This window comes from Balaenoptera ricei, chromosome 16 (assembly GCF_028023285.1).
Source record: "Balaenoptera ricei isolate mBalRic1 chromosome 16, mBalRic1.hap2, whole genome shotgun sequence".
In the NCBI taxonomy this organism is placed as follows: domain Eukaryota; kingdom Metazoa; phylum Chordata; class Mammalia; order Artiodactyla; family Balaenopteridae; genus Balaenoptera; species Balaenoptera ricei.
Window position 1 is genome coordinate 13,640,584 of NC_082654.1, and position 24,925 is coordinate 13,665,508.

At 42.0% G+C, this 24,925-nt stretch overlaps 1 protein-coding gene across 1 annotated transcript in view; it reads left to right on the forward strand.

Annotated features, from left to right (window-relative positions):
• Positions 1-15,901: 15,901 nt before the first annotated feature.
• The window catches only part of PDZD8 (PDZ domain containing 8), a 94,288-nt gene continuing 85,264 nt past the window's right edge, over positions 15,902-24,925 (forward strand). Inside the window, exon 1 of the mRNA XM_059899129.1 lies at positions 15,902-16,836. Coding sequence (XP_059755112.1) covers positions 15,971-16,836 — 866 coding nt within the window. The 5' untranslated portion in view covers positions 15,902-15,970. The remainder of the gene's footprint in view (positions 16,837-24,925) is intronic.

The window sequence follows — 24,925 nt, forward strand, 5'->3', positions numbered from 1 at the left end:
TGCAAAGCACAGAATAGTTTCAAAGTAAAAGATTGCTAACCTTCATATTACATTGGAAATATGTGTCAGATTTGTTCATTAGACAACATGAATGGAGTATTAAGTGCTGCAGTGGGAAATTGTCCTTGGTCAAAGACCTTTTGGTTCCTCTTCCTTAAGAAAGAGACCCACGCCTGACCCCCACCTCATAGACCTTTGAGGTAACTAAAGAACATGGAAGAGAAAGGGTCTGCCCAGCTAAGCAATTTTATGGAAAAGACCGTACACTCATCAGTCTGGAGTCTTAATTATGCTCACTCTGATGGGAAGGACCATAAAAAGGCATGTGGTCTAAATTGGGCAGGATCAATGTCTTTGGCCAGCTCTTGAATTGTCTTCAGTCCAAAGATATTTCGGTCTGAGCCAGGAAGTGAGACAGTGAAGGTAAAAACATCTGAAACCCATGAGCATCTTCCACCTATTGATCCAAAGGTATCAGAGGATGTCATGAGCCCAAGCGTGGTTTGAGGAAAGTAGCTTTAGGGCAAATGAGAACAGAATTTCCTGGGGTTGAATGCGCGTCTAAGTCAGTTTCTATAGAGTTCCAGGAAAAGAGGAGTTTTGACAGCCATCAGTTTATTTGATCAGTGCATTCAGGTCCTCAAATGGTTTTCTCTTAAATATGTGTGTATAAAGCCTGATAAGGCTCTTAATAAACCAATACTTGTCAATGAATCCAGTAATTGTCAAAGCCCCTCTTCAGTTTGTATAAGAAACATGTTCACAGATGTGACTTCTCGAGTCAATTGTTGCACAATTTGAGTGTGCTTGTCTACCCACAGGAGTTCACATATACCAAGTGAATCCAAATCATTCATTCAACACAATTTGAATTCCTGGGCCTGGAGTTATAAAGACAGATAGAATGTAGTCTCTGCGCTCAAGAAACACAGTCTTGTTGGAGTGACAGACATGTTAGCAAATTAAAGGTCCCTGTGGAGTGACAGAGTCAAGGATAGAAGTGTGTACTGACAACAGTGAGGTCCAGAGGAAGGGGTGTCAGAATGCCTGGGGAAGGGATAGAGAGTCTTCAAGAATAAAGGGGGAGTCTGGCAGGAAGCCAAGGGCCCTCCATTATGAGAGAATTGCTTGTGCAAAAGCCCTGAGGTGTAAAGTCTTAGTATTCAGGAGACTGTTGATGGTTAGGTATAATGAGTATTGGAACAGAGAAGGAAGGCATGTAAGATAAAGGTGAAAAAATATAGAGAGAGGTCAGATTTTTTTTTTAAATCAATATTTTTTATTGACGTATAGTTGATTTACAGTGTTAATTTCTGCTGTACAGCAAAGTGATTCAGTTATACACATATATACATTCTTTTTTTAAAATTCTTTCCCATTATGGTTTATCATAGGATATTGAATATAGTTCTCTGTGCTATAGAGTAGGACCTTGCTGTTTATCCATTCCATATATGATAGCTTACGTCTGCTCACCCCAACCTCCCACTCCATCCCTCCCCCAACACCCTCCCCCCTTGGCAACCACCAGTGTGTTCTCTATGTTCGTGATTCTGTTTCTGTTTCATAGATAAGTTCATTTGTGTCGTATTTTAGATTCCACATATAAGTGATATCATATGGGATTTGTCTTTCTCTTTCTGACTTACTTCACTTAGTATGATAATCTCCAGTTGCATCCATGTTGCTGCAAATGGCATTATTTCCTTCTTTTTATAGCTGAGTTGTATTCTATTGTATATATGCAGCACATCGTCTTTATCCATTCATCTGTCAATGGACATTTATGTTGTTTCCATGTCTTGGCTATTGTGAATAGTGCTGCTATGAATATAGCAGTGCATGTATCTTTTTGAATTATAGTTTTGTCTGGATATATGCCCAGGAGTGGGATTGCTGAATCATATGGTAATTCTATTTTTAGTTTTCTGAGGAACCTCCATACTGTTTCCCACAGTGGCTGTACCAACTTACATTCCCACCAACAGTGTAGGAGGGTTCCCTTTTCTCCACACTGGGAGAGGTCAGATCTTTCACTCACTGCTTCAGATAGCATTACTGAGTACCTGTTATGCACCAGGAAGGTACTGCTCAATACAGCACTGAACAAGACAGATGCAGTTCCTGCCCTCGTGGAGTTTATGTTCTGATGGGAAGAGACAGAATACACAAGCTAATAAACTTAATTTCAGATAGTGATGAGTGCTATGAAGGAAATAATCAGGGAAATGAGACAGAGTAATGGGTTGGGAGAGCAGCTTAGAAGGCATGGTCTGGAAAGGCTATTCTGGGATGAAGGCTATTAAATTGGCAAAGGATGGAAAGGTCAGAAAGGACCCAAATGTGGAGTTTCCTATAATTTAGGGGACAGAGAGAGGAAGAAGAGGCAGAAAAGGAAACCAAAATAAATAATCAGAGATTTCAGACATCAGTTGGGAGAGGACAGAGTAATGGAATCCAAGGGAAGAACGGAGTATGAGGAGAAGAAAGGCCTCCACTCCATCACTCACCTTTCACTGGTATTTTTAAAATAGATGGTTATCAGATTCCCAGGTAAAGAGAATGGATTAAGCTGAGCATCTGATTTTCCTCCTCTTAAAACCTCACTTAAAACTATATTAAAGGAATTTTTTGTAAGACTTAAACCCATAAGGACAAGGCTAAGAGACAACATCAAAATTCTAGAAAGCAGATAGATGAGTGTTAATTGACTTGACAGACACAAGGAAGCCAAATCCTAAACTGGCAATGGGGAATGTGAGAGCTAACATGAAATAATGGAATATGGAGAAAATTCAAAAGACTCAGGAATTAGTGGCACTGCATACCTTTAGAAATGAGGGTGAGGTTGGGAGACTAAAATTAGGAGGACTGGTTGAAAGCTGTTTGAGAAATAGATTCCCTTCTCCCACTCTACATCACTGGTGACTGCCCCTCTCTCACCCTGGCAGAAGACTGGAGATATAACCCTTGGAGCAAGTAAAACACAGCTGAGGGTAGGAATACTGTAGTAAAATAATGGGAAATCAGTAATGGATGCATACTGATCTCTGAGTTCCTCCTGATTTCTGCCCTTATTCAGTTCCCAGAACCCTGACATTCTGGTCTTTATCTTCAAGCCAGGAGAATCAAAGAGCATTCTCTAAGGAATCTGACTTGCCCAAGAGGAAATATCTAAAGATATAGCATGAACAATTACCCTAAGAATGGCTGATTCAGATCATTCTATAGCAAAGTTCAAAATCTAGAAGCCCACCAACATACTCAAAGATCCCGTCAGCTTTTTGGCCCACCTCTCTTAAATATATACAGACAACAAAGATTCCCTGACTCCTGAGACATAAAACTCACATTCATGGTCAGTTGATTTTTGAAAAGGGTACAAGACCATTCAACAGAGGAAAGAACAGTATTTTCAACAGATGGTCTGGGACAACTGGATATCTACATGAAAAAGAATGAAGTTGGACCCCCTACCTCACACCATACACAAAAATTTATTCAAGATGGATTATAAACCTACATGAAAGAGCTAAAACTATAAAATTCCTAGAATAAAATATAGTAGTAAATCTTCATGACCTTGGGTTAATCAATAGTTTCTTAGGTATAATGCAAAAAACACAAGCAGCCGAAGAAAAAAAGACATAAATTTGACTTGATCAAAGTCAAAAACGCTTATGCCTCAATGGACGCTATCAAGAAAGTGAAAAGACAACTCACAGAATGGGAGAAAATATTTGCAAATCATATACCTGAGAAGGGACTTGAATCCAGAAATACAAAGAACTCTTACAAATTAATAATAAAAATTAATAATAAAAGACAAGTAGCCCAATTTAAAAATGGGCAAAGGATTTGAATAGACACTTCTCCAGAGAAGATCATCATTAGACAAGAGGGAAATGCACATCAAAACCACAGTGAGATCCTACCTCACACCCATTAGGATGGCTAAAATCAAGAAAACAAGTGATGGCGAAGAAGTGGAGAAATTGGAACCCATATACACTGCTGTTGGGAATGTTAAATGGTGCAACTGCTTTGAATAACAGTCTAGCCATTCCTCAAAAGGTTAAACATAGAGCCACCATATGACCCAGCAATTGTACTCATAGGTATCTATCCAAGAGAAATGGAAATGTATGTCCACACAAAAACTTGTATACAAAAGTTCATAGCAGCATTATTCGTCATAGACAAAAAGCGGAAAAACCTAAATGTCTAACATCTGCTAAATGCATAAACAAATTGGATATTCATACAATGGAATATTATTTGGTCATAAAAAAACAATGAAATACTTATAAATGCTATAGCATGGATGAATCTTAAAGACATTATGCTAAGTGCAAGTAGCCAGTGACCCAAAAATCACATATTGTACGATTCCTTTTACATGAAATATCTAGACTAAGCACATAGATAGAGACAGAAGGTGATTCGTGGTTGCCTGGAGTTGGGGTGAGAGGAAATGGGAGTGACTGCTAATGGGCATGTGGTTTCTTTTTAGGGTGTTGAAAATGTTCTAAAATTAGATCATGGTGATGGTGTCACAACTCCAAATATATGAAAATTAATCAACTATACACTTTAAGTGGGTGAATCTTATGGTATATGAAAAATATTTCAACAAAGCTCTTAAAAATCTCACTAATCATAAAGATATCGACGAACCATAAAGATACTGTCAATATCTTCATAGCACTACAACATGTTTCCCCATCTTGCTATTCAAGGTCTTCTTGGCACTTTTTCAACTTGTAATAACGTTGTAAAGCCGCTTGGTGTTCAAAACTAAGATTAAGCAAGTCAACGTTTTGTAATTAGAGGGAAGAGGTAATTTAAAGTTCAGCGGTCAGGTTTTTACTCAATAAGAAAGGGTAGGTCAGTTAAGTGTTGTTTTACAACATCTTATAACCCAACACTTTAACACATGCTTATTAACTGTTTGCGTGGTGTTAATAAGACTTATTTGTCTTTTTGAAGAAACTGAAGACTCAGCAGAATAAAGATGCTCAGCCAGGGTTCCGACTGAATTTTTCTTCACTAATGTTGATTATTTGGTTTCTCTGGATGTGAGGCAGTAGGGAGCAAAGAGCCGGTGTGTCATGGTGGTCACCAGGTCAGAATCTGGACGCAGATGAACCTGGATTAGAATTCTTCCCTTGCCACTTAGTAGCTGTGTGACCTTCTGCATGCTGCTTAGCCTCTCTGTGCTTCCATTTCCTCTCTGTAAAATAGGAATTCTATCCTTACCTCAGTTTTTATTTGAGGGTCTAGCCCGTTGCAGGTACCTGTGTTTTAAAAAGGCTTTTAATAGGCATTTATGAGCAATACATCTTGGTGACTTTTTCCTGACTTAAAAAATATAGTGTTGGCATTTTCTGCAGATCAGTATCTTATTCTTCTTTCATTAGTTCTGTTTTATTTTGATGTGTTTATTATTGAGTTACTTGTCAAAGTACTTCCCTGAAACTCTGCTATCAATCAGGAAATAAAGAAGTAAAGCATTTGATTGCTGTGTCTTTTGTTACTTAACAGTTGTGGCTCTACTTCTGCTTAGCAAAAGCATAGAGAGTGCAGAGTCAGAATGAGGACGCAGAGCTGAAGAACCCCATTCTTCTGATGTGTGGGGGGCAGTAAGGGACAGTGAGGGCAGGAGGCGCTGTACATCTTTCTGGCTCAAAATTGCCTTTTAAGGTCCCATTCATCCCAGGGATTCTTTGGGGGTTGAGTAGGAGTCTTTGTTACAATGCAAATATTTCTTGGCCCTCAATAGCACATGCACAATAATAATTAAATTCAGTTGCCTTTGCTATTTTGCCATCTTTCAGTCATGTAAAAACTAGAGTTTTCCAATTTTTAAAAAGTTCTGCCATTGTGAAGCCATATTTGTCAATGTAGAGGGAGAAGACAAATCTTATTTAACAGCTTGATTTATAATTTTCAAACATTTCAAGCTTATGTACTCTAGCCCTGATTCCACATATTTTAAGGATGGGTCTGATAGCTTCAATCAGATAATCAGATTGTTCTTTTTCTAAAATTTAGCTAGTAATAAGTTATTGATACTAAGTATATGTCAGACTTCCTATTAAGTACTTTCTACATATTACCTTATTAAAGCCTCCCGATAGCCCTATGTCACAGGTTATTTTATTATCCTTGCTTTACAGACAGGAGACTGAGGTTTGGAGGGTTTAAGTGACGTGCTCAAGGTCCTATACCCACTAAGTCCTGGATCTGGGATCTGACCCCAGGAGGCCCGAGTAACTTTGGGAAAGGGCACTTAGGGGAGATGACCTTGATGCACATCCTGTTGGGAGCTTGGACAGAAGGAAGGCGATGCGGGAGGGTCAGGGTGTTGGAGGAAAGGGCTGTGAGGACAAGTCCCCACCAACTCTGCAGTCAGACCTGAGATGTGAGGTCACCTCCAGGGAACATGCCCAAGCACCAAAGGCTACCAGATGTCTGAATAGGTGGGGAGGAGTGCCAATGTTGCCATTTCTTCCTGTTCTCCTGACTTTAACAATGCACAGGTAAGTAGAATGTCCCATTTATTTCTGTTACTCTTAGATGCTCAGTCATTTAACAGGCAAGTTCAGAAGACTGATTCCTTCTTCCTTCCTTTCTCTCTGTCTCTCTCTCTTTCTTCCAGGAGATACACACTGAGTTACTACTATGCACGAAGCACTATGCCAGCTACTGAACAAAATAGACAGGGCCTCACCCTTATGCCTAGTGGGGAGACAGACAGCAAATTAACATGAAAAGACTGAAAATTACAACGATGATTTTAAAATGCCATGAAGGAGCGGTAGGTGCCCTAGGAAAGTGTACTAGGGGAATCAGGGAAGACTTCCCTGAGGAAATGACATTTGAGCAATGATCGAGATGGTAGTAGGGGTTAGCCATACAAAGGTTCAGGAGAATTTTCCAGGCTGGGAGCCCTGTGAGCAAGGGACCCTGTGGATTGGAGCATGAAGATTCTGAGCGGAGGCAAGGGAGGATGGATTGCGAATAGAGGGCAAGGTTCCAGGCCTTCCAGACCAGGAAGTAGGCAAATTATGGCCCCCTGCCTATTTTCGTAAATAAAGTTTTCCTGGAACATAGCCACACTCATTTATCTACTGCCTATGGCTGCACTTGGCTGCAATGGCAGAATTGACTAGCTACAACAGAGAACTGATGGCCCACAAAACCTAAAATATTTACTCTTCACCATTTACAGACAAAGTTTGCAGACCCCTGATCCAAGGGGAGTTCCCAAATGAAAGCAATGCTAGGCAGACCAAAAAAAAAAAAAAAAAAATCCAAACGACATAATAGGCCTGTAATATCTGCCAGGCCAGTGCCCACAAGCTTTGTAGAGGAAGCCACCTCTGCTCTTGTGGCCAGAGCTGAGCGGACCAGAGATCAGTCCCAGAGCAGCCTGCAACACATATATCAGCTGGACACAAGGCAGGCTGATCAATACTGAGGTGACTCAGCACAAATGTGGGGTAGGGGGGTTTGGGGGCTCCACTGAAGGAAGCTAATCAATCAGACCTTCTCTTTTGGAACTATAAGTGCCAGGTCAGCAAAATAAGGAAGGCTGTTTGCACTCAGATCGACAAGGCCAACAACATTTAGAAATGTGTCCTGGTTTCTATGTAAATCACTCTACAGGGCATGAACAGGAATCCATACAGCAAACCTCCTTGGCTGAAAGAAAGGCAGGCCTGACTTTTCCTCCTAAGGAAGTTGGCTGTCTCAATCACTACAATCTGATGCCCTGGGAATATCTTCCCCTGCCTTTTCAAGGAAAAATGTTTCTGTCTTTGAATTTCAGACAGCAAGAAACGAGCTACTCTCTGCAAGGAATAGGGTCAAAAGAAAGATAACCGCATTGGAGGAGAATTTAGACACCAGTAGGTGGCCAGGGAGATGTAACCACAAGACTTTCTTGGAGAGGAAGCTGAAGTAAAAGCTAAGTACCATAGAATTAGTAGCCCACAGGTAGTTGGGCAGGAGTCCTGAGTTCAAGTCCCTGCTGGGGCACCAGGGGCAGGTCACCTCTCCTCTCTTTCTTCTGGAAAATGAAGTTTCAAAATCATTCATTCCTCTACAAAGCTGTAGATTAATGGCTGGATCAAGAGGGCACTGTGGCTGAAGAGTGAATAAGGTGGAAAGTGGGAGATGATAGGTAACAGGGACCAGGTCATTTGGAACTTTGGACTTCACTGCTGAACTTCAGCTTTCACCTTGTATGCGACAGGGAACTGTATTAGTTCTTGTGGCTGTTATAGCAAATTGCCATAAACTTAATGGCTTAAAACAACACAAGTTTATTCTCTTACAGTTCTAGAGGTCAAAAGCCCAACTTCCAGCACATCTCACTGGACTGAAATTAAAGTGTGAGCAGGGCTGTGTTTCTTTCTGGAGGCTCTTTGTCTTTTCCAGCTTCTGGAGGCTGCCCACATTTCGTGCTCCTAACCCCCTTCCAGCTTCAAAGCCAGCAATAGTGGACTGAGTCATTCTCACATCACATCACTCTGATTTTCTTCTGTTCTGCCTCCCTCTTCCACTTTTAAGGACTCTTGTGATCACATTGGACATAACTGGATAACCCAGGATAATATCCCTCTCATAAGGTGAGCTGAGTAGCAACCTTAATTCTATCTTCAACATTAATTCCCCTTTGTCATCTAACACAACATACAGGTCCTAAGGATTAGGCTGTGGACATCTTTGGGGGGGTCACTATTCTGCCCACCACAGGAACCACTGGTGGTTTTGAGCAGATGAGTGGCACGATCAGACTTGTCCTTTAATGTAATCACTGTGGCATCTGTGTTTGAACAGACATCAGGGTGGCAAGGGAAGAAGCAGAGATGCCAGTTAAGAGTCCACTCCAAAAATCCAGGTCCAACCTTGTGCTTGAACCAGGATGATGAATGTGGTAAAATTCCAAATATATTTTGAAGATAGAGCCAACAGGACTTGTCAACAGACCAGGTATAGATATGAGCAAAAGAAAGGTGTCAAGGACAACACAAGGCTTTTGGCCTTAGTAGCTGGAAGAACAGAGGCACCATTAACTGAAGCCTGCCCAAAGAACCAGTGGGGTTGAATATCAGCTCAGTTTTGCACACATTAAGTCATTCTACACCCAAATGGAGATGTCCAGTAGGCTGTAGGATATATGGGTTTCCTAGAGGAGTTCAAGGGAGGGGTCCAGACTGATTAAATACATTTGGAAGCACAGCAGATGGATAGTATTTGAAGCCGTGACGTTGGATTAGATCACCTAAGGAGTGAATATAAATACAGAATAGGTGAGTGTGCCTGGGACCCCAACAGTTATACTGATTCCCAGCAGTAGATTTGGATCCACCAATAGATCTCAAGGACTTACAGTCTCCAAGCCTCTTGCTGCTGCAGCCTGTTATTCTCTCCCACAGTTACCTTCCTCTGCCTTGCAGGGGAGCACAGCCAACAGCAGTGCCTCTTCTCCCAGTCTACTGGGGCATTCTGGTATCAGTGCTCCCTCCTCCTTACCCTCTTCCTTCAAACGAGTGGTCCCAAAGTTTCAGGAGAATAGGGTAGGTCTTTCTCACCAAAAGTGGAGAGGATGTCATGTGAATATATTCATTCATTTAATAAATCAGTTGAGCACTTGCTATGTTCCAAGATTTATGTTGAGGACTGGGAAACACTGTGGTTTATAAGACACATTGTACAAGTGATAACAAAAAGGTGTGATGAACTTTTATCAGGATTGCATTTGGTAGCTAGCAACAGAGACCTGAGAAGTACTAGCATGACAGCTTAAAGGACATATTTCTCAAATGTAGAAGAAGTCCAGAGGTGAGGATTGCAAGGTTGTATACAGCTTCAATATCATTAGTGTCCCAAGGTTCTTCTGTCTTTCTGTTTAACTACGTTCAGTGTGTGGCATCTATCCTCAAGATTACCACATGATTGTAAGATGGCCATTACAGCTCCAGTCATCACATCTGTATGTAATGTGAATAGGCAACTAGCAGTCTCTGTCACAAGCATCAGGAAAAATAGGTTGTTATATGAGTACGTAGCAGGGGGTCAAGTTAAGGCTAGGACCAGGGACAGTCTCCTAGAAATAAATATTTAAACTTGAAGGGTAGCAGTTGCCTACAAAGGGAAGAGGGAAAGAGTTTCAGGTAGAAGAAGTAGCATGTGCAAAGGCCTAGAGATAAGAGAAAGGGCAAGGGACAAGGGGGAATCACAAGAACTTTAGGAATCCTGGAGCACAGCCACAAGTGGGGGCATATCGCGAAACGGAGTGGAAGATGTAGGAAAGGGCTAGATCGTGAAAGCCTGAGGGATCATGCTTGGGAATCAGCACTTCATCCAGAAGCCTATGGAGAGCTGTTGAAAGATTTTAAGCAGAGAATAGCTTAATTTGACTTGGCTGAGAATGGTGAATAAAGTAAGGAAAGGAAAGTTGGAGGTGGGTAGACCAATTAGAAGGCAGTGGCAGGAATTTAGACAAAAGATGACAATGGCCCAGGCTGAAGCAACTTCAGAGGACAGAGAAAAGTGGAATGGTTTGGAGAAGGATTTAGGAGGAATATAAATACTGATTAAGGCCTCATCTATCTAATAGGAATCTGATTATGGTTGCGCTCTCTCTTCTCTGGGTCCATGACCATGTGTAGGTGATAGGCCTATAGCTTGCTCTCCTGTGTTGCCTGTCTTTGTTCATGGAACCCCCATCTTCCTACTCACTCAATTATAAAACCTCAGTTGCCTTTGAGTTCTTCTCCATCCACTTAATTTCCAACCAATTCCATTGATTTTTCCTCCAAAATGTCTCATAAATCCAACCTACTGCCTTAGTCTAATCCCTGATCAACTTTTGTCTGGATTCTGACAAAGCTTCTTCACAAATCTCACTCTCCCTCCATACAGACTCCACTTGCAATTTGCTACCAGTTATATCATAAAGCAGATCTCACTCTACCATCTCTCCATCCATTCAGCCATCCATTCATCCTATGAGCATGCTTCCTAGTATGTGCTTTGCGGGCTGAGGGTACAGAGACAAGAAAGCCATGGTCTTTGCTCTTGAGAAGCTCACAAGTGGACTCATGATTCCGAGCAAGTAACAGGGAATCTCAGAACATGATAAGAAATGCTGTTTCCAAGGTGACCTCAAAGTGCGCTGAGGACAATGGAAAAGCTCCTAACCCAGACTTAGATGAGGTCAGGAGGGACAGGGGTGTGAACAGTCAGGGAAAACTTCCTGGTAGAGGTGACCCTTCTGTTCAGTCTTAAAAAACCCCAAGTAGGAGTTATTCAGACAATGGGCAGGGGGACCAAAGGGTTAAGAGCAGAAGGAAAAGCATTCATTCACATCCACAGATATTTATGGAGTACCCACCATGTGCTAGGCAAGACTGACAAAAATAAGGGAAGTAAGATAGATAATTGTGTGTTTAGGAGTCTGCAAACAGTCCCATACGGCTGAAGAGCAGGGCCAGGATTAGGGTGAGGTGAGTGATGTACTCACCTTGGGCAGAAAATTTGAAGGGGCACCAAAAAAACCAATCAACAAGATAAGTAACATTTAATGCAGCATCTAAAAAATAAAAATAATATGTTATCTATGATAAACACAACATCAAGATTTTAAATAAAGACAGGATCTGACAGTGCCATGCCAAGAAATACCAGAGCCTGAGGCAAAAGGACAAATGTGGGTGGGCAAAAAAAGTTGCCTGCCATTTCTGTAAACAAAGAATGTTGCCCACCATCAAGTCATCAGGCACTGCAGCTAACCCCTGCAGTGTGCCCTGAGGAAAATTCAGGGTGGAGAAAAACAGGATACTGGCCCTAGACAGTTAAGATTCATATCTAAGGAATAACTTCAATGAACCCAGACTCTTGCATCTTCCCATACATAGAAAAGCACTAAAATCATTAACTCGAGATGTCTGTTTTTCATGACTAGCAGTAATCTTTTGATGTTTGACTACATGTTTTGTTTTGTTTTCAGCAAAAATTCCTATTCATCTGGGCTCTTCCCTTTCCTCTTTGGAGCAGTTCCTCAGAGCTATCTGAGAGGCTGTCTCCCAGGCTGTAGTCCTCAGTAAGATTCCCCAATAAAACATAACTTGCAACTTTTAGGTTGTGTGTCTTTCTTCAGTCAACATGTGAATCCCTGTATATACATTCTAATACATTTTAATGGCCAGTTTATTCCAGAACATTAAAGTAGTTGAAAAAATATAGTAAATTTGAAAAGTAGATATATTAAAGTTCACATTAAGTTTAAATATTTTGTTTGTACCCCAAACAGCATTTATTATAATTTTACTTTCTGGCTTTAATGAAAGCAAATTCATCAATAATATCTTCATCCATCAACTGATGAATGGATAAAGAAGATGTGTTATACATATACAATGGAATATTACTCAGCCATAAAAAATAATGAAATAATGACATTTGCAACATAAACAGACCTAAACATTATCATACTAAGTGAAGTAAGTCAAAGACAAATATCATATGATAGCATTTATACATGGAATCTAAAAAAATGATGCAAAGGAACTTATTTACAAAACAGAAATAGACTCACAGGCATAGAAAACAAACATGGTTACCTAAGGGGATAGTGGAGGGGGGGGGAGAGATAAATTAGGAGTTTGGAATTAACATATACACACTACTATATATAAAATAGATAAACAACAAGGACCTAAAAAAATAAAGACAGGAAAAAATCTTCAAAATCTACTTCTGGAGTAGTGAGAGAAGAAGCTGAAGTGTAAGCAAAGGCAAGCTCACAAAGGATGCTAATGAGTTTGGACTGTATCCTAAAGGAATATTGACCTAAAATGAGAGGCCTTGGGGTTAGAGTTTATTCAAATCTCCACTCCTCCACTTATTAACTTAGTGACTTTTGGCAGGTTATTTATCTGCATTAAGTGTCTGTTTCCTCATCCATAAACTGGAGATGATAGTACCTACCGCAAAGACAATTGTGGGAGTGTAAATGCTTCTAAAGTGCTTAGCACAATGCTTCCCATTTACTATGCTCTTGATGTATGATAGCCATTATTATGAATATGGCTGTGGGGAGCCACTGAAGAACTTTTAGCTACAAGGTGACAAGATCAGTTTTGTACTGGAGAAAGATCATTGTAGCAACAGTGTGGAGGATGATTACAGGAGGCAAGACAGGCAGAGTGACTAGGTAGGAGATAACGAAGAACTAAAGTCATTGCAAGAGAAAAGAAGAGGGCCTGAAATAAGGGCCTGGTGATAGGGCTAGAGAAATGAGGACACACCTGAGATATACTAAGGAGATAGAATTAAAAGCATGAGGGGGAGTAAGGAGGGCAAGCAAAGTTTGGACAGGTGGGTGAATGGTAGGGAACATAGAGGAGGGGGCAATTTGGGAAGGATGGTTATTGGATGAAACAATTAAGATTAGGTTTGACCAAATATAACAGAAAATCCAGGGCTGCTATGGTAGCTCCAAGAAGTCATCAGGGATCTAGGCGTATCTGTCTACTTTGCCATCTTTAGCATATGGCTTCCATTGTCAAAGTTACTTCAAGATCCAAAGTAGCTGCTGGAGCTCCAGAAATCATGACTGCATTCCAGACAGCTGGAAGGAGGAACAAAGAGAGGAAAGCAAAATGGTGTAGCTTCCAGCTGAGTCAGTCCCCTTTAAGAGACTTCCAGAAGGTCCTACACAACTTCTTACATATCAGAAACCAGTAACATTGACACATCTAGATGTAAGGGAGATTGGGGAATAAGTGTCTTTTATCTCAACGCATTGACATTCATGATAAAATGGGAGTTCTGTTACTAATGAGGTAGGAGGAGGGGAGAAAAGGGAGAAGGCTGCAAGATGGAGTGTGAGACTGAGAACTCACTCCCAGGAAAATCACCAGCTTTTCTTGTGGGGGAAGGAGGTAGTTGAAAAATATTTTAAGATGCAGAATGGATTAATACACAATTTGAGGATATTGTATCTCAGTAATGTGAAAATTACTCAGATAATCTTCCACCCCACCTCCAGCTTCTGTGACATTTATTACAATGGTGCAGTAGTATTATAAATAAGGTTTTTGGTGGATATTAAGGGTCTACATTTCCCATTTGGGTTGAAACAGTGTAGAACTGAGACAGCAGCCCAGAGATGATCACAAGAAAAGAAGCTGCCTGGAGCTCCCAGATATCCCGGCAGGGCTCTGGACTTCGATAGGATGTGGAAGATGGTTTTGAGCCTGGCCCTCTCAGCAGGCTAACATTTTTGCAGCAAAGGAGCCATTCTGGTCTCACACCTGGGGATGAGTAAGTAAGATGAGAACGGCTTGGTTCCAAAGTTCTGTACCTGCTCTAGTTGGGTCAGAATTCTGTTTTTTGTTCTAGAATCACCCAGACTCAGGACAGTCACTGGCTTGGGGATCTTCCAGGGCTAAAGAGGAGCCCTGCCCTGGCCCCTTAAGGCCAGCCAGAACCAACCTGACTTTTAGGTATGGAATATCTGACCCTTGTGGGACTAAGGGTGGATCTTTGTGTTGTCTATGTGGTTGGAGCACATAAGCATTTATGAAGTAACCAGATGGCAGGAGGATAACATTGTTGCTGGGCAACCTGGCTTCATTAACTGTATGGCTTTGGTTAAGGTGCAACTTTGTGCAAAATTCCCAGAAGTCTTTCCTCACCCCCCCTTCCTAACTCCCCCTTCCTGTGCACCATGGAAACAATAAGCCCCCTTCCAACTCTAGCAATCTTGGTATCCTAGTACTGAGTAGTGACCAAGGACTTAGGGTTTAGTTTTAGACAAAACCAGGCACCATTGTGTGACCCTAGGCAACTTCCTTTGCCTCTCTGCGCCAGTGTTTGCATCTGTAAAATGCGTGGTGGCTAACTATAACTGTCTCTTAAATGATCTAAATGTGGTAATACATTCAGGGGCTTAACGCACTGCGATAGCTTGACAGTAATTATTCATCTTCCAATCATCTGGCAAGTTCATCCCACTCAAGTTCATCATTCCTCAAACCGGCTCTTTTTTTTTATGTCCTTCTCGTTTAAATCTCGAATATCCGCCTAGGTAGTAAAGTTAGTCCGCATCTGACTCCTTTTTCCTCTGTCCCTCCTTCCCAGGGCCCACCCTCCGCGGACGCAGAGCGTCTGCTGGTCAGATTGATGGTCGGCGACGGCGGTCTCAGAGGCAGTGCAATCTTGTCCTCGGCTTGGGAAGTCTCCGAAAGGCCAGCTCAGATCCTCTGCGGCGCTGCCCGGCAGGGAAAGCCGCCAGCCCATTCTCAGGGACGGGAGTGGAAGAATCACACTGCAGCAGGGGTAACAGGGACGGCGGCCAATGAGGGGGGATGGGCGCATTAGACGATAACGGGATGAGCGGGGTCAAGAACGCGCCGCCACGACATCTCCGCCCGGCCTCCTTATCCTCCAACCGGTGGCCCCAGTTATCCTCCCAGATCCGCGCAGCGGCTTCAGAAGTGACAGCCACGTGTATCGCGGGGGACTGGAATGTTGGCGTGGGGGCGGGGTTGGAAGGGCGCCCGAGAGGTGAAGAAGGACCCGCGTACGCGTGCCCGAGCGCCGGCTGCCAGGCGACGCCGCCGGGAGCGAGTACGCTCCTGACGTCACGCGCCGTTCGTCCAATAAGCGGCGGCCGGAGGAAGGCGCCGTTCCGCTCCCTCCCGCCCCCGCTGCCGCCACCACAGCAGCCGCCTCCAGGAGCTTCTGAGGAGGCGCGGGCCGCCGCAGGCTGGGGCGCTGCAGTGCGCCGTCCGGAGCCCCCTGGACGAGGCCCAGGGAGCCGCTCGCCCAGACCCCGCCGCCCGATGTCCTCAAGGTGGAGGCAGGGGGGAGGGCGGCGTGAAGAAAGCGGCGCTGTGGGCGCGGGGGCAAGGGCGCGGGCGCTCCGGGCGGAGGCGGTGGCGGTGGCGGGATGGGGCTGCTGCTCATGATCCTGGCGTCGGTGGTGCTGGGCTCCTTCCTCACGCTGCTCACCCAGTTCCTGCTGCTTTACCGCAAACAGCCCGAGCCGCCGCCGGACGAGGCCGCCCGCGCGGCCGACGGCTTCCGCTACATCAAGCCGGTGCCGGACCTGGCCCTGAGAGAGTACCTTTATGGCGGCGGCGGGGCTGAGGAGCCCTCCGGAGGGCCACCCGAGGGCGGCACGACTCCGGCCCCCGAGACCCCCGCCCCGCCGACGCGGGAGACCTGCTACTTCCTCAACGCCACCATCCTGTTCCTGTTCCGGGAGCTGCGGGACACCGCGCTGGCCCGCCGCTGGGTCACCAAGAAGATCAAGGTGGAGTTCGAGGAGCTGCTGCAGACCAAGACGGCCGGGCGCCTGCTGGAGGGGCTGAGTCTGCGGGACGTGTTCCTGGGCGAGACCGTGCCCTTCATCAAGACCATCCGGCTCCTCCGGCCCGTGGTGCCCTCGGCCACCGGGGAGCCCGACGTTCCTGAGGGAGAGGCGCTGCCCGCCACCTCCCCCGAGGAGCTGGCCTTCGAGGCGGAGGTGGAGTACAGCGGGGGCTTCCACCTGGCCATCGACGTGGACTTGGTCTTCGGCAAGTCCGCCTACCTGTTCGTCAAGCTGTCCCGGGTGGTGGGGAGGCTGCGCTTCGTCCTCACCCGCGTGCCCTTCACCCACTGGTTCTTCTCCTTCGTGGAGGACCCGCTGATCGACTTCGAGGTGCGCTCCCAGTTCGAAGGGCGGCCCATGCCCCAGCTCACCTCCATCATCGTCAACCAGCTCAAGAAAGTCATCAAGCGCAAGCACACTCTTCCGAGTTACAAGATCAGGTGAGAGGGGCGTGGGGGGAAAGGTCGCCCGGGCGCGGGGGCCTGGCTGCTGGGACCCCGGGCCTGGAGGCCCGCTGCCGCCTGCGTGGGTGGGAAGGGCAGCGACTGAATCCCAGTCCCCGCTTTCCAGGGCTCTTCCCAGCCCTGGACAGGGCCCTAGATAAAGACAGGTAGTGCCTACGTTCTTCGCTTCCGAAGGGCCTTCATGGGAGCTAGAAACCTCTTCGTGTGTTCTTGGGCATCCAAGGCGCTGTCAGCATGGGTCGAAGCAGCGTACTGAAGATGGAAGGGAAGTCCACCCTCCTCCCCGGGACGGCTCTGGGACTGTTGAGAAACTACTCCTGTCCGTGGTTGCTGCATTGAGGGCAGCTCTGCAGCATCACCTTGGCCACGTTGAGAAGTCGTTCCTGGACACAAAGTGCAGGCGTGAAGAGTGTGCTGGTAGCCCCGGGCTTGTTGTATTTTGCAACTGCAGGCCCGTTTTGCTGTGCTGCCTCGGCAACTTTCAGGGTAGAGGGAGTGTCTGTTGGAAAGGAATACTCTTCCACTGCAAATTGGAAACGAGTTGGGAGCCTCTGCGCGTTGCAGTTCTCTGTACATTTTGTGTTAATGGCATCTGCCCTGTGGGGGTAGGTTCTGTAGCACAGACCCAGACTGCCCCTCACGTTCCAGCTCTTCCTGGCTCTGAGTTCCTCCCACAGTACCCGAAGTGGCCCTGCAGATAGTATTTTAAAGATTGGTAGTGATTTTAACTGTTTTAAAGTCTCCCTATATCTGGCGGTTTGATTTTCTGTAGTATACTATTTTGATTAATGTACAAGGGTTTTGGTTTTTTTTTTAAATATCGTAGAAGTGGTAGGGGACAGGAAGTTTTGTAGGGCTAGAGGCTTCATCCACTTTGGTCTGGGAAGGCTTGTCGGTGTTGAAAGGGTCATGTATGGCTATTTCTTCCAAAACAGATGAATTTTTAATTTTACTTTCTGTCCTCCTTTAATTTTGTGTTCATTAAAACGTTTGACCCTTTTAGATTTTGTTCTTTACTATAAAATTATGTCAATCTGGTATTTGCCTTACCTAGTTTCCTTTAGTGGAAGTTACATATTTCTAGATCACTGATTTTCTACCACAGTTTCAAGCATCAGTGACCCAAATAATTCAGGAATATTTTATGTTTGGGTTTGGGATGGAGTATTGACTTGTGTTATGTGGCAGATTTACCTTAGTAATTGTGTTTTGTTTACGCTAATAGCACAGAGTGACAGTTTAAAACCGTCAGGTGGCAGGAGAAATTTATAATGGAAATATTTCCATAGATTTGCAGAGGATGGTGAACTGGTCATCCACTGTTTGATTTCCTGTTCTGTGAAGTAGAACATAATTTTATGAAACCTACTCTTTCAGCTCTGGAATATAAGTGACTAAATTATAAATGAGTTCTAGTGTTTAAGCAGAGAGGTGTTTATAGCAGTGTGTGGCTAAGAAAGTCATGAGAGAAAGTTGTTACAGATTTTGATAATTCTATCACAATTTCAATTCTCATGTTTTCTGGGTAACTTTCAGGTGATAAAACTTGACTAAGTTATTATTTGGGGGTTATTTGCAGGATAGCCAGTGGTAGTGAGGGTACATGTCATTTTGAGGCGGTTTTTTTTTTAACGTAGACTTGGAATTCAGTTAAATCTGAAGGAAATTATGATTAGGAGTTATGGAGCCATTAATAGGTTTATTGCTTTGAAGGAACTTTATCATCTGTATCATTGAATAGCATCATCATTTAAAATGTAGCAAAATTGCTTTTATTTACTGTATCCAAAGGGATTTTTAAAAACATAGCATGCGTGTTTGGTTATGTATGATATTTCAACTTTTAAACCTTAAACATTAAATGATCACCTCCAGAAGTATACACACTTGTGCTCTTTATATTCGAAGGCATTTCAATGGTCAATCAGTAAATACTGTACAGAACGTATCACTCAATCTGTAAATATTTATTGTACACCTGCTATGTGCTTATCATTGTTCTAGGTGCTGGGGTTTCAATACTGAACAGTCTCAATCCTTACGGAGGTTGGAGTTTAGTGAGAATTGAATTAGCTATACTTAATAAGATTTAAACTAGAATGTGATTGATGGGGTTGAAGTAACTAGGAAGCTGATTTTAGTTTAGTAAAAGAAAATGATAGAAGTGTGAGGATGAAAAGGGCTGCTTCAGGAAGTGTTGAGTTCTCTCATCTGTGTGTAGCTGTTCTGCCAGGAATCTTTTAAAGTACTGATGTTGTGGTACAGATTCAAGTTTCAGCTAAGAGAATGAATTAAAATACATTTAAGATGTATCACAGTTCTCATCATGAGAGTTAAAGTAGCTATGGTTTATCTTATAGATGAGGGGATAGTGCCCAGAGTAGTTAAATAACTTGCTTAAAATCACACAGCTGTCAAGTTCTGATAAAGCCAAGCTGCCCTTTTTCCTTAAACTCTGCTGTGTTGTTCTTAAGGATTTTTTTTTTAAGTAGGTCATCAAAATAATATATGTGGGGGTAGCCTTCCAAATTAACTGAGAACTCTGAGTATGACTATAAAGCTTTTTTTTTTTTTCTTAAAAAAAAATTTTGGAAATTTTGAGAAAGGATCCTTTTAAGGTTAAATCTTAAGGTTAAATCTTTGGGTGCTGCCCCACTTAGCATTTCTTTTTTAATCCAGCAGATTTTATTTCTAAATAGAAGGTCTTGCTAGTTTATCCTTTTTAGCTATCTAATCTACTTAGTAGAGCTAAAGCAGTAAAGAAAATTGTATTGAGACTTAGGATCTTTTGGCACTTGAAATTATTATAAAACAGAAACACCTTGCCAATTAACATTGTTGTCACTTCTTCCCCCTCTTCATTTGTTTTTTATTTTCATGTTGCTAAAGTAAAAGTGGCCCATCAGGACTACCTGTTCCTGATGTCTCATAAAGAGATGAGAAGGGAGCTCAAGTGATTGGTTGCTTTCTGGGGACCCAGATGATAGACATTTTACCCAACTAACACAGTTTGTAAGCATTATAGTATTTTTTAATAAGTATACATTTTCTACATATTATAATTCTAATTTTATTAATTTTACTAATATTCTGATTTCACCACCTCAGTGTTCATTGTTTTGATTTTTTTCTTAAAATGTATACTTTAAAATAGTAAAAGCCATAGTGTTTTTAAAATTATTATTAGTCAAAGATTAGTCTTCAAGAGAGGAGGATTACCACCAGTGTTCTTGACTACACGGAGAATCCATCTTCAACATGAAATCTGAGTAATAGTCCTGAGGAGTTTAGGGTTTGGGAGTCAGACGTTTGAGATTCTTACTGATGCTTCTGTTCCTTGGGTATTATTGCTGTGTAGTTAGCAGTCGTTGCATACTGAAAGGCCACATTCAGTTTGTAGGTACTTTGAATTTGGCCTGCACTGTGGTTTTCTTATTTCTTAATTGCCAACATTTAAAAATGGAAAATTTTGCATGATTTGGATTTCTGGCTTTTCTTAGGAAAATTTGGAAGATCTGGTAGCACTAGGCCTGCATTTGTCATAGCAATAATAAGATGGAGAGATGGAGTCTAGTAGCAGCTGCAGGAACCTCTTACGTGTAGCTTGTAGTTCCCACCCACTTGCTACATTTACTGATGGTACTTGTCTGGCCTGGCAATGTAAACTTGAGATGCTTACTAAGTGAGGAGCGTTACTGTTGCTCTTCATCGAAATGGGAAGAGTTAGTTAACAGCTGGATAGTAGAGGGTGATAATTTCTATCCCTCTTTAAACATTATATCTTTGAAGAGACTTTCACTGAGCAACTTTATTTTATAAAAGACATTGTCATTATAATGTTGCATGTTAGAAAAATCATTCTGTTAGAAATCTTTTAAAAATCCCTTGAAACATTTTTCGTTTCTCTGCAGTACAGTGATAGTAAGTAGACAGTGGCTGCTTTTACCTTGAGTTTGGTGGACTTTTGCTTTAGTGCAAGGTTTGGGTCATTAATTAACTATATATGTGTTTACTTCTCTGACTTACAAATAAGGGGGCATCTACGTATTGACACTATTTGAATTTAATGAATGAGTATGGAACAAATATTTGGGGGAAACTTCACTTTTCAGGTTCATGGAATGTCTTCTGAACATGACTGTTTTGTCATAACTGTTTTGTTCTTTTACTCTTGAAAATATTCCAGTATGTATGTGTAGAAAACTTTCACATGTTCTTAGTGACTGGAGATTGAGGAGGCGAGGACAGAACTGTATTTAGTTAGATAGGGTCTTTTAGCATCTTTATCTACATCTTCTCTAAATATACCATTAATTTCAGAGAACTAAATTAGGCTTGATCTGGAAAGCCTCATACTCTATAATGTGGCTTGTAATTGTGTTATTTCTTCCTTGGTCTTCTGAGATGAGGAAGAAAAACATTTATTCTTAATGTTAATTATAACATTTTAAATTTTACTGATTATTTGAGGTAAAGATAGTTTCGAGTAATCGATGTCTTCTTAAAAACTTTCAAAATAAATTCGCTGAAAGCTGACAAAATCATTTGTAAAGTTAAGTGTAATGTGCTGTGTTTATTCACTTACGCTTTCATACTTTTCCTTCTATATATAGACAGCTTCTAAAAGGTATCTTTGCTTAGGCTGGAAAATACTTTAAAATAGCTGCTAAAATTCCTTAGTGATTGTAGGAATCATAGTTTTACTTACTAATGTTAGTAGGAAATATAACTCACCTTTGATACTTTGGGAGAGTGGAGACAAGGACATTGGGGTATCACGCTAGCTGTTCTGGAGTAATAATGTAATGTATTTGCTAATTTTTTATCTGTTGTGCTTTTTCTGTACTCCTGCTCAGATGAGTATCTCTATATAAATGGAATTGTAAGATCATTACCTTAGATAGTTGTCATTTTAAAAATAGACACTTATTTTCAGTAATTATTTCCTGAAGACTACCATACCTCCTGTTGTGTGAGAGTACAGTGATAAAAAATGGTTAAAACAGAGTTCATGCTTTCAAGCTGGTTAGTTTTCCAGGGGAAAACAATGAACAATTAAAGCTCATTATAATGACATTTGGATACATTTAAGACCTTCAGTTTTGTGAGAAACAGAGGAGAGATCAGTGTCTCTGCTAGGCAAATACTTGATTACTTTGTGTTGTATAATATTTTGTGACCTTAGGTTCCTTGGTACACCTAAGTATGCTCCAGTTTAGTGTTGGTTTTAATAACTTCTTGCAAGTTGGGTTTTCTTAAGCTGTTTTGGATTATTATGATTTAGGCATTTAAAACACTTCAGATGGAAAATAATATATTGAAAATTAAATCTTTGCTCTAGAAATTTGATTTACATATTGAAAGGAGAAGAGTAATTATGAGGAAACTGTTGGATTCTAATCAGTAGTGTACAGGTCTGTTGGCTTCCGGGAAAGCCCCACTTTGTTAGTAGAAGTAGTAGCCAAAGCAGATCATTATAAAGTAGATTGCATTGGAGGAGCATGCCTGACCAAAAACTTAATATTGACTTATAAATATTACTAATTTATCATATGAGATAGAGGCACAGGTAATAAAATCAGTTTGCTAACTATATGCCAGGCAATGTGTGTGCAGTTCCATACACTTGCTATCTCTCTTAATAGTTAAAGGAACTGTGTAGGAGAGGTCCCTATATCATTTTTACAAAGATGTGGAAACTTGAGACTTTGAGGGGGTTAGTGACTTTCTCAAAGTCCTTTAAAAAAAAGTCCTGGACTCCCAAAGCCATGCTGTGTTACTTCTGCAGAGATAAATCAATGGTTACTCTGAATAAACCAGGAGTTTGCAAACAAGCTGGTGTTAGACCCACAAATTAAGAATGGCTTTTACATTTTTTAACTTTACATTTAAAGTTGCTCAAAAAAAAAGAGAGCGAGAAGAAGAAGAAGAATGTGCAACAGACCATATGCACCCACGGATTCTAAAATATTTCCTGTCTGGCCCTTTATAAAAAATGGTTTGCTAATTCCTGCTCTAAACCCTTAAACAGAAAACCCTAAAAAACAAAAAACTATGGTTAAGTGCGTACAAAAAAGGAACGTGTACGCTTATATGTTGAAAGGTACTTTTAAACCTTTTTTTGAGGGTCCTTTTTGGAAAGCTAATGAAAACTGTGGATACTCTCTGCAGAAAAATGCATAAACAATTTAATTTCATGGAATTTTTAGTCCCCTGGAAACCTGTCTGGGGTCCTTAACTTCCCGTTGCATAGTAAACACAGACAGAGGGATACAACTTTCTATAAATATAACTAAAACTAACCTGCTGAAACAAATATTAAGCACTTAATATTTTTGCTGTCCTTCTTGTATGGCTTCAATGGCTCCGGCATTTCTTTCCTTTTTTTTTTTTAAATTTATTTATTTATTTATTTATTTTTGGCTGCATTGAGTCCTCCTTGCTGCACACAGGCTTTCTCTAGTTGTGGAGAGCGGGGGCTACTCTTCGTTGCGGTGTGCAGGCTTTTCATTGCGGTGGCTTCTCTTGTTGCAGAGCATGGGCTGTAGAGCGCAGGCTCAGTAGTTGTGGCGCACGGGCTTAGTTGCTCCGCAGCATGTGGGATCTTCCCCAACCAGGGCTCAAACCTGTGTACCCTGCATTGGCAGGCGGATTCTTAACCACTACGCCACCAGGGAAGCCTCAGCTCAGGTATTTCTAAAAAACCTCTCACTGTCCAAGAAAGTATAACCTGTCTCTTTTTTTTCTCTTAGTAAGATTCCCTATAACAGGCTGAGACTTTCTGAATCAGTTGTTCAATACGAACAAGTTAGTTAGTTTCTACCACTAAATATCTCCTTTAGAAGTTAAATACTGACACAGCATTTCTTCCCTTCACATTCTCCGTTTCCTCAGAACAGTGTCACCAGGAAACAAGTGCCGTTAAATCCCTTTGTTCCTTTTTAGAGTCATAGGACCTACCAACACTTTGGGCATGGCATGAGAGCACTTCACACTTCATTGGAAAGTCATAAAGCAACTACTGGGTCATTAGCAGAAGTTTTACAGAGTAGTTTCAAAATCTCTCTTGCCAAATTGCTAGGACTCCCATAAAACCACATACTTACTGTACTTGTACTAGGGAAAAATGAGGTGTAAGTGTTAAATATTTACCTTCAAATGAGTAGAACTGCAGGTGCTACGTAGAGACTGCAATACCATGGAATTATTTCATTCTTTTGGTTGAAGCTATAGAGAAGTACTTAAATTGTCTATTCCAGTAGATAGAGTTTTGAATTAACGTATACCTGAATTCAGTGCTCTACCGTGCAAAAAGGCCTTGGACAAAAGGCCTTATCTTCCCTTAGTCTCTTAGTTAAGTTTGAGTTGTACACCCAGCTCTATGCTCAAACACACAAATACAAGCCTCTTATATGCTGAGGAGGTGCCTGTCCCTCCCTCTGTCCCTCCCTCTCCATCCCCCCCTCCCTCCCCATCTCCCCCTCCCTCTCCATCTCCCCATCCTTTTCTCCTTAATAATAAAGTGGGGAGTATAATATAAATGTGACCCTGAAAATTAGTTTGTAGGTATAACATAGACATTTCTCCAGGCACTATGCATGGGTCTAAGTCATTTACTGATTTACTCCACTTTCGGCCATACCTTATTTTCTGTAACTCTTATTTTCTATAACTCTTCCTCTCACTTACTCTTTTCTGGCCTCCTGGGTGTTCTCACACTCCAAGCTTGCACCCATCACAAGGCCTTTGCTAGTCCTTCTCCAAGAATGTTTTTCCCACAGATAGCCAAAGAGCTCATCCTTTCACTTTTCAGTTCCTTGCTTCCGTATCACTTTTTGTCTATCCTATATAAAAAAGTACACTAGCCTGTTAAACGCAGAATTTTTTTTTTTTGCACAAACTTTTTACTGACACATAGTGTGTGTGTGTGTGTGTGTATGTTTCTGTGTGTATATACAGAAACTGCTCAAATCGTAAGTATACAGTTAATAAATTTTCACAAAATGAACTCAGCCTTGTAACTGAAGTCCTGGGATTTTGAAGTTAGTCTGTCTAAAGAATACCT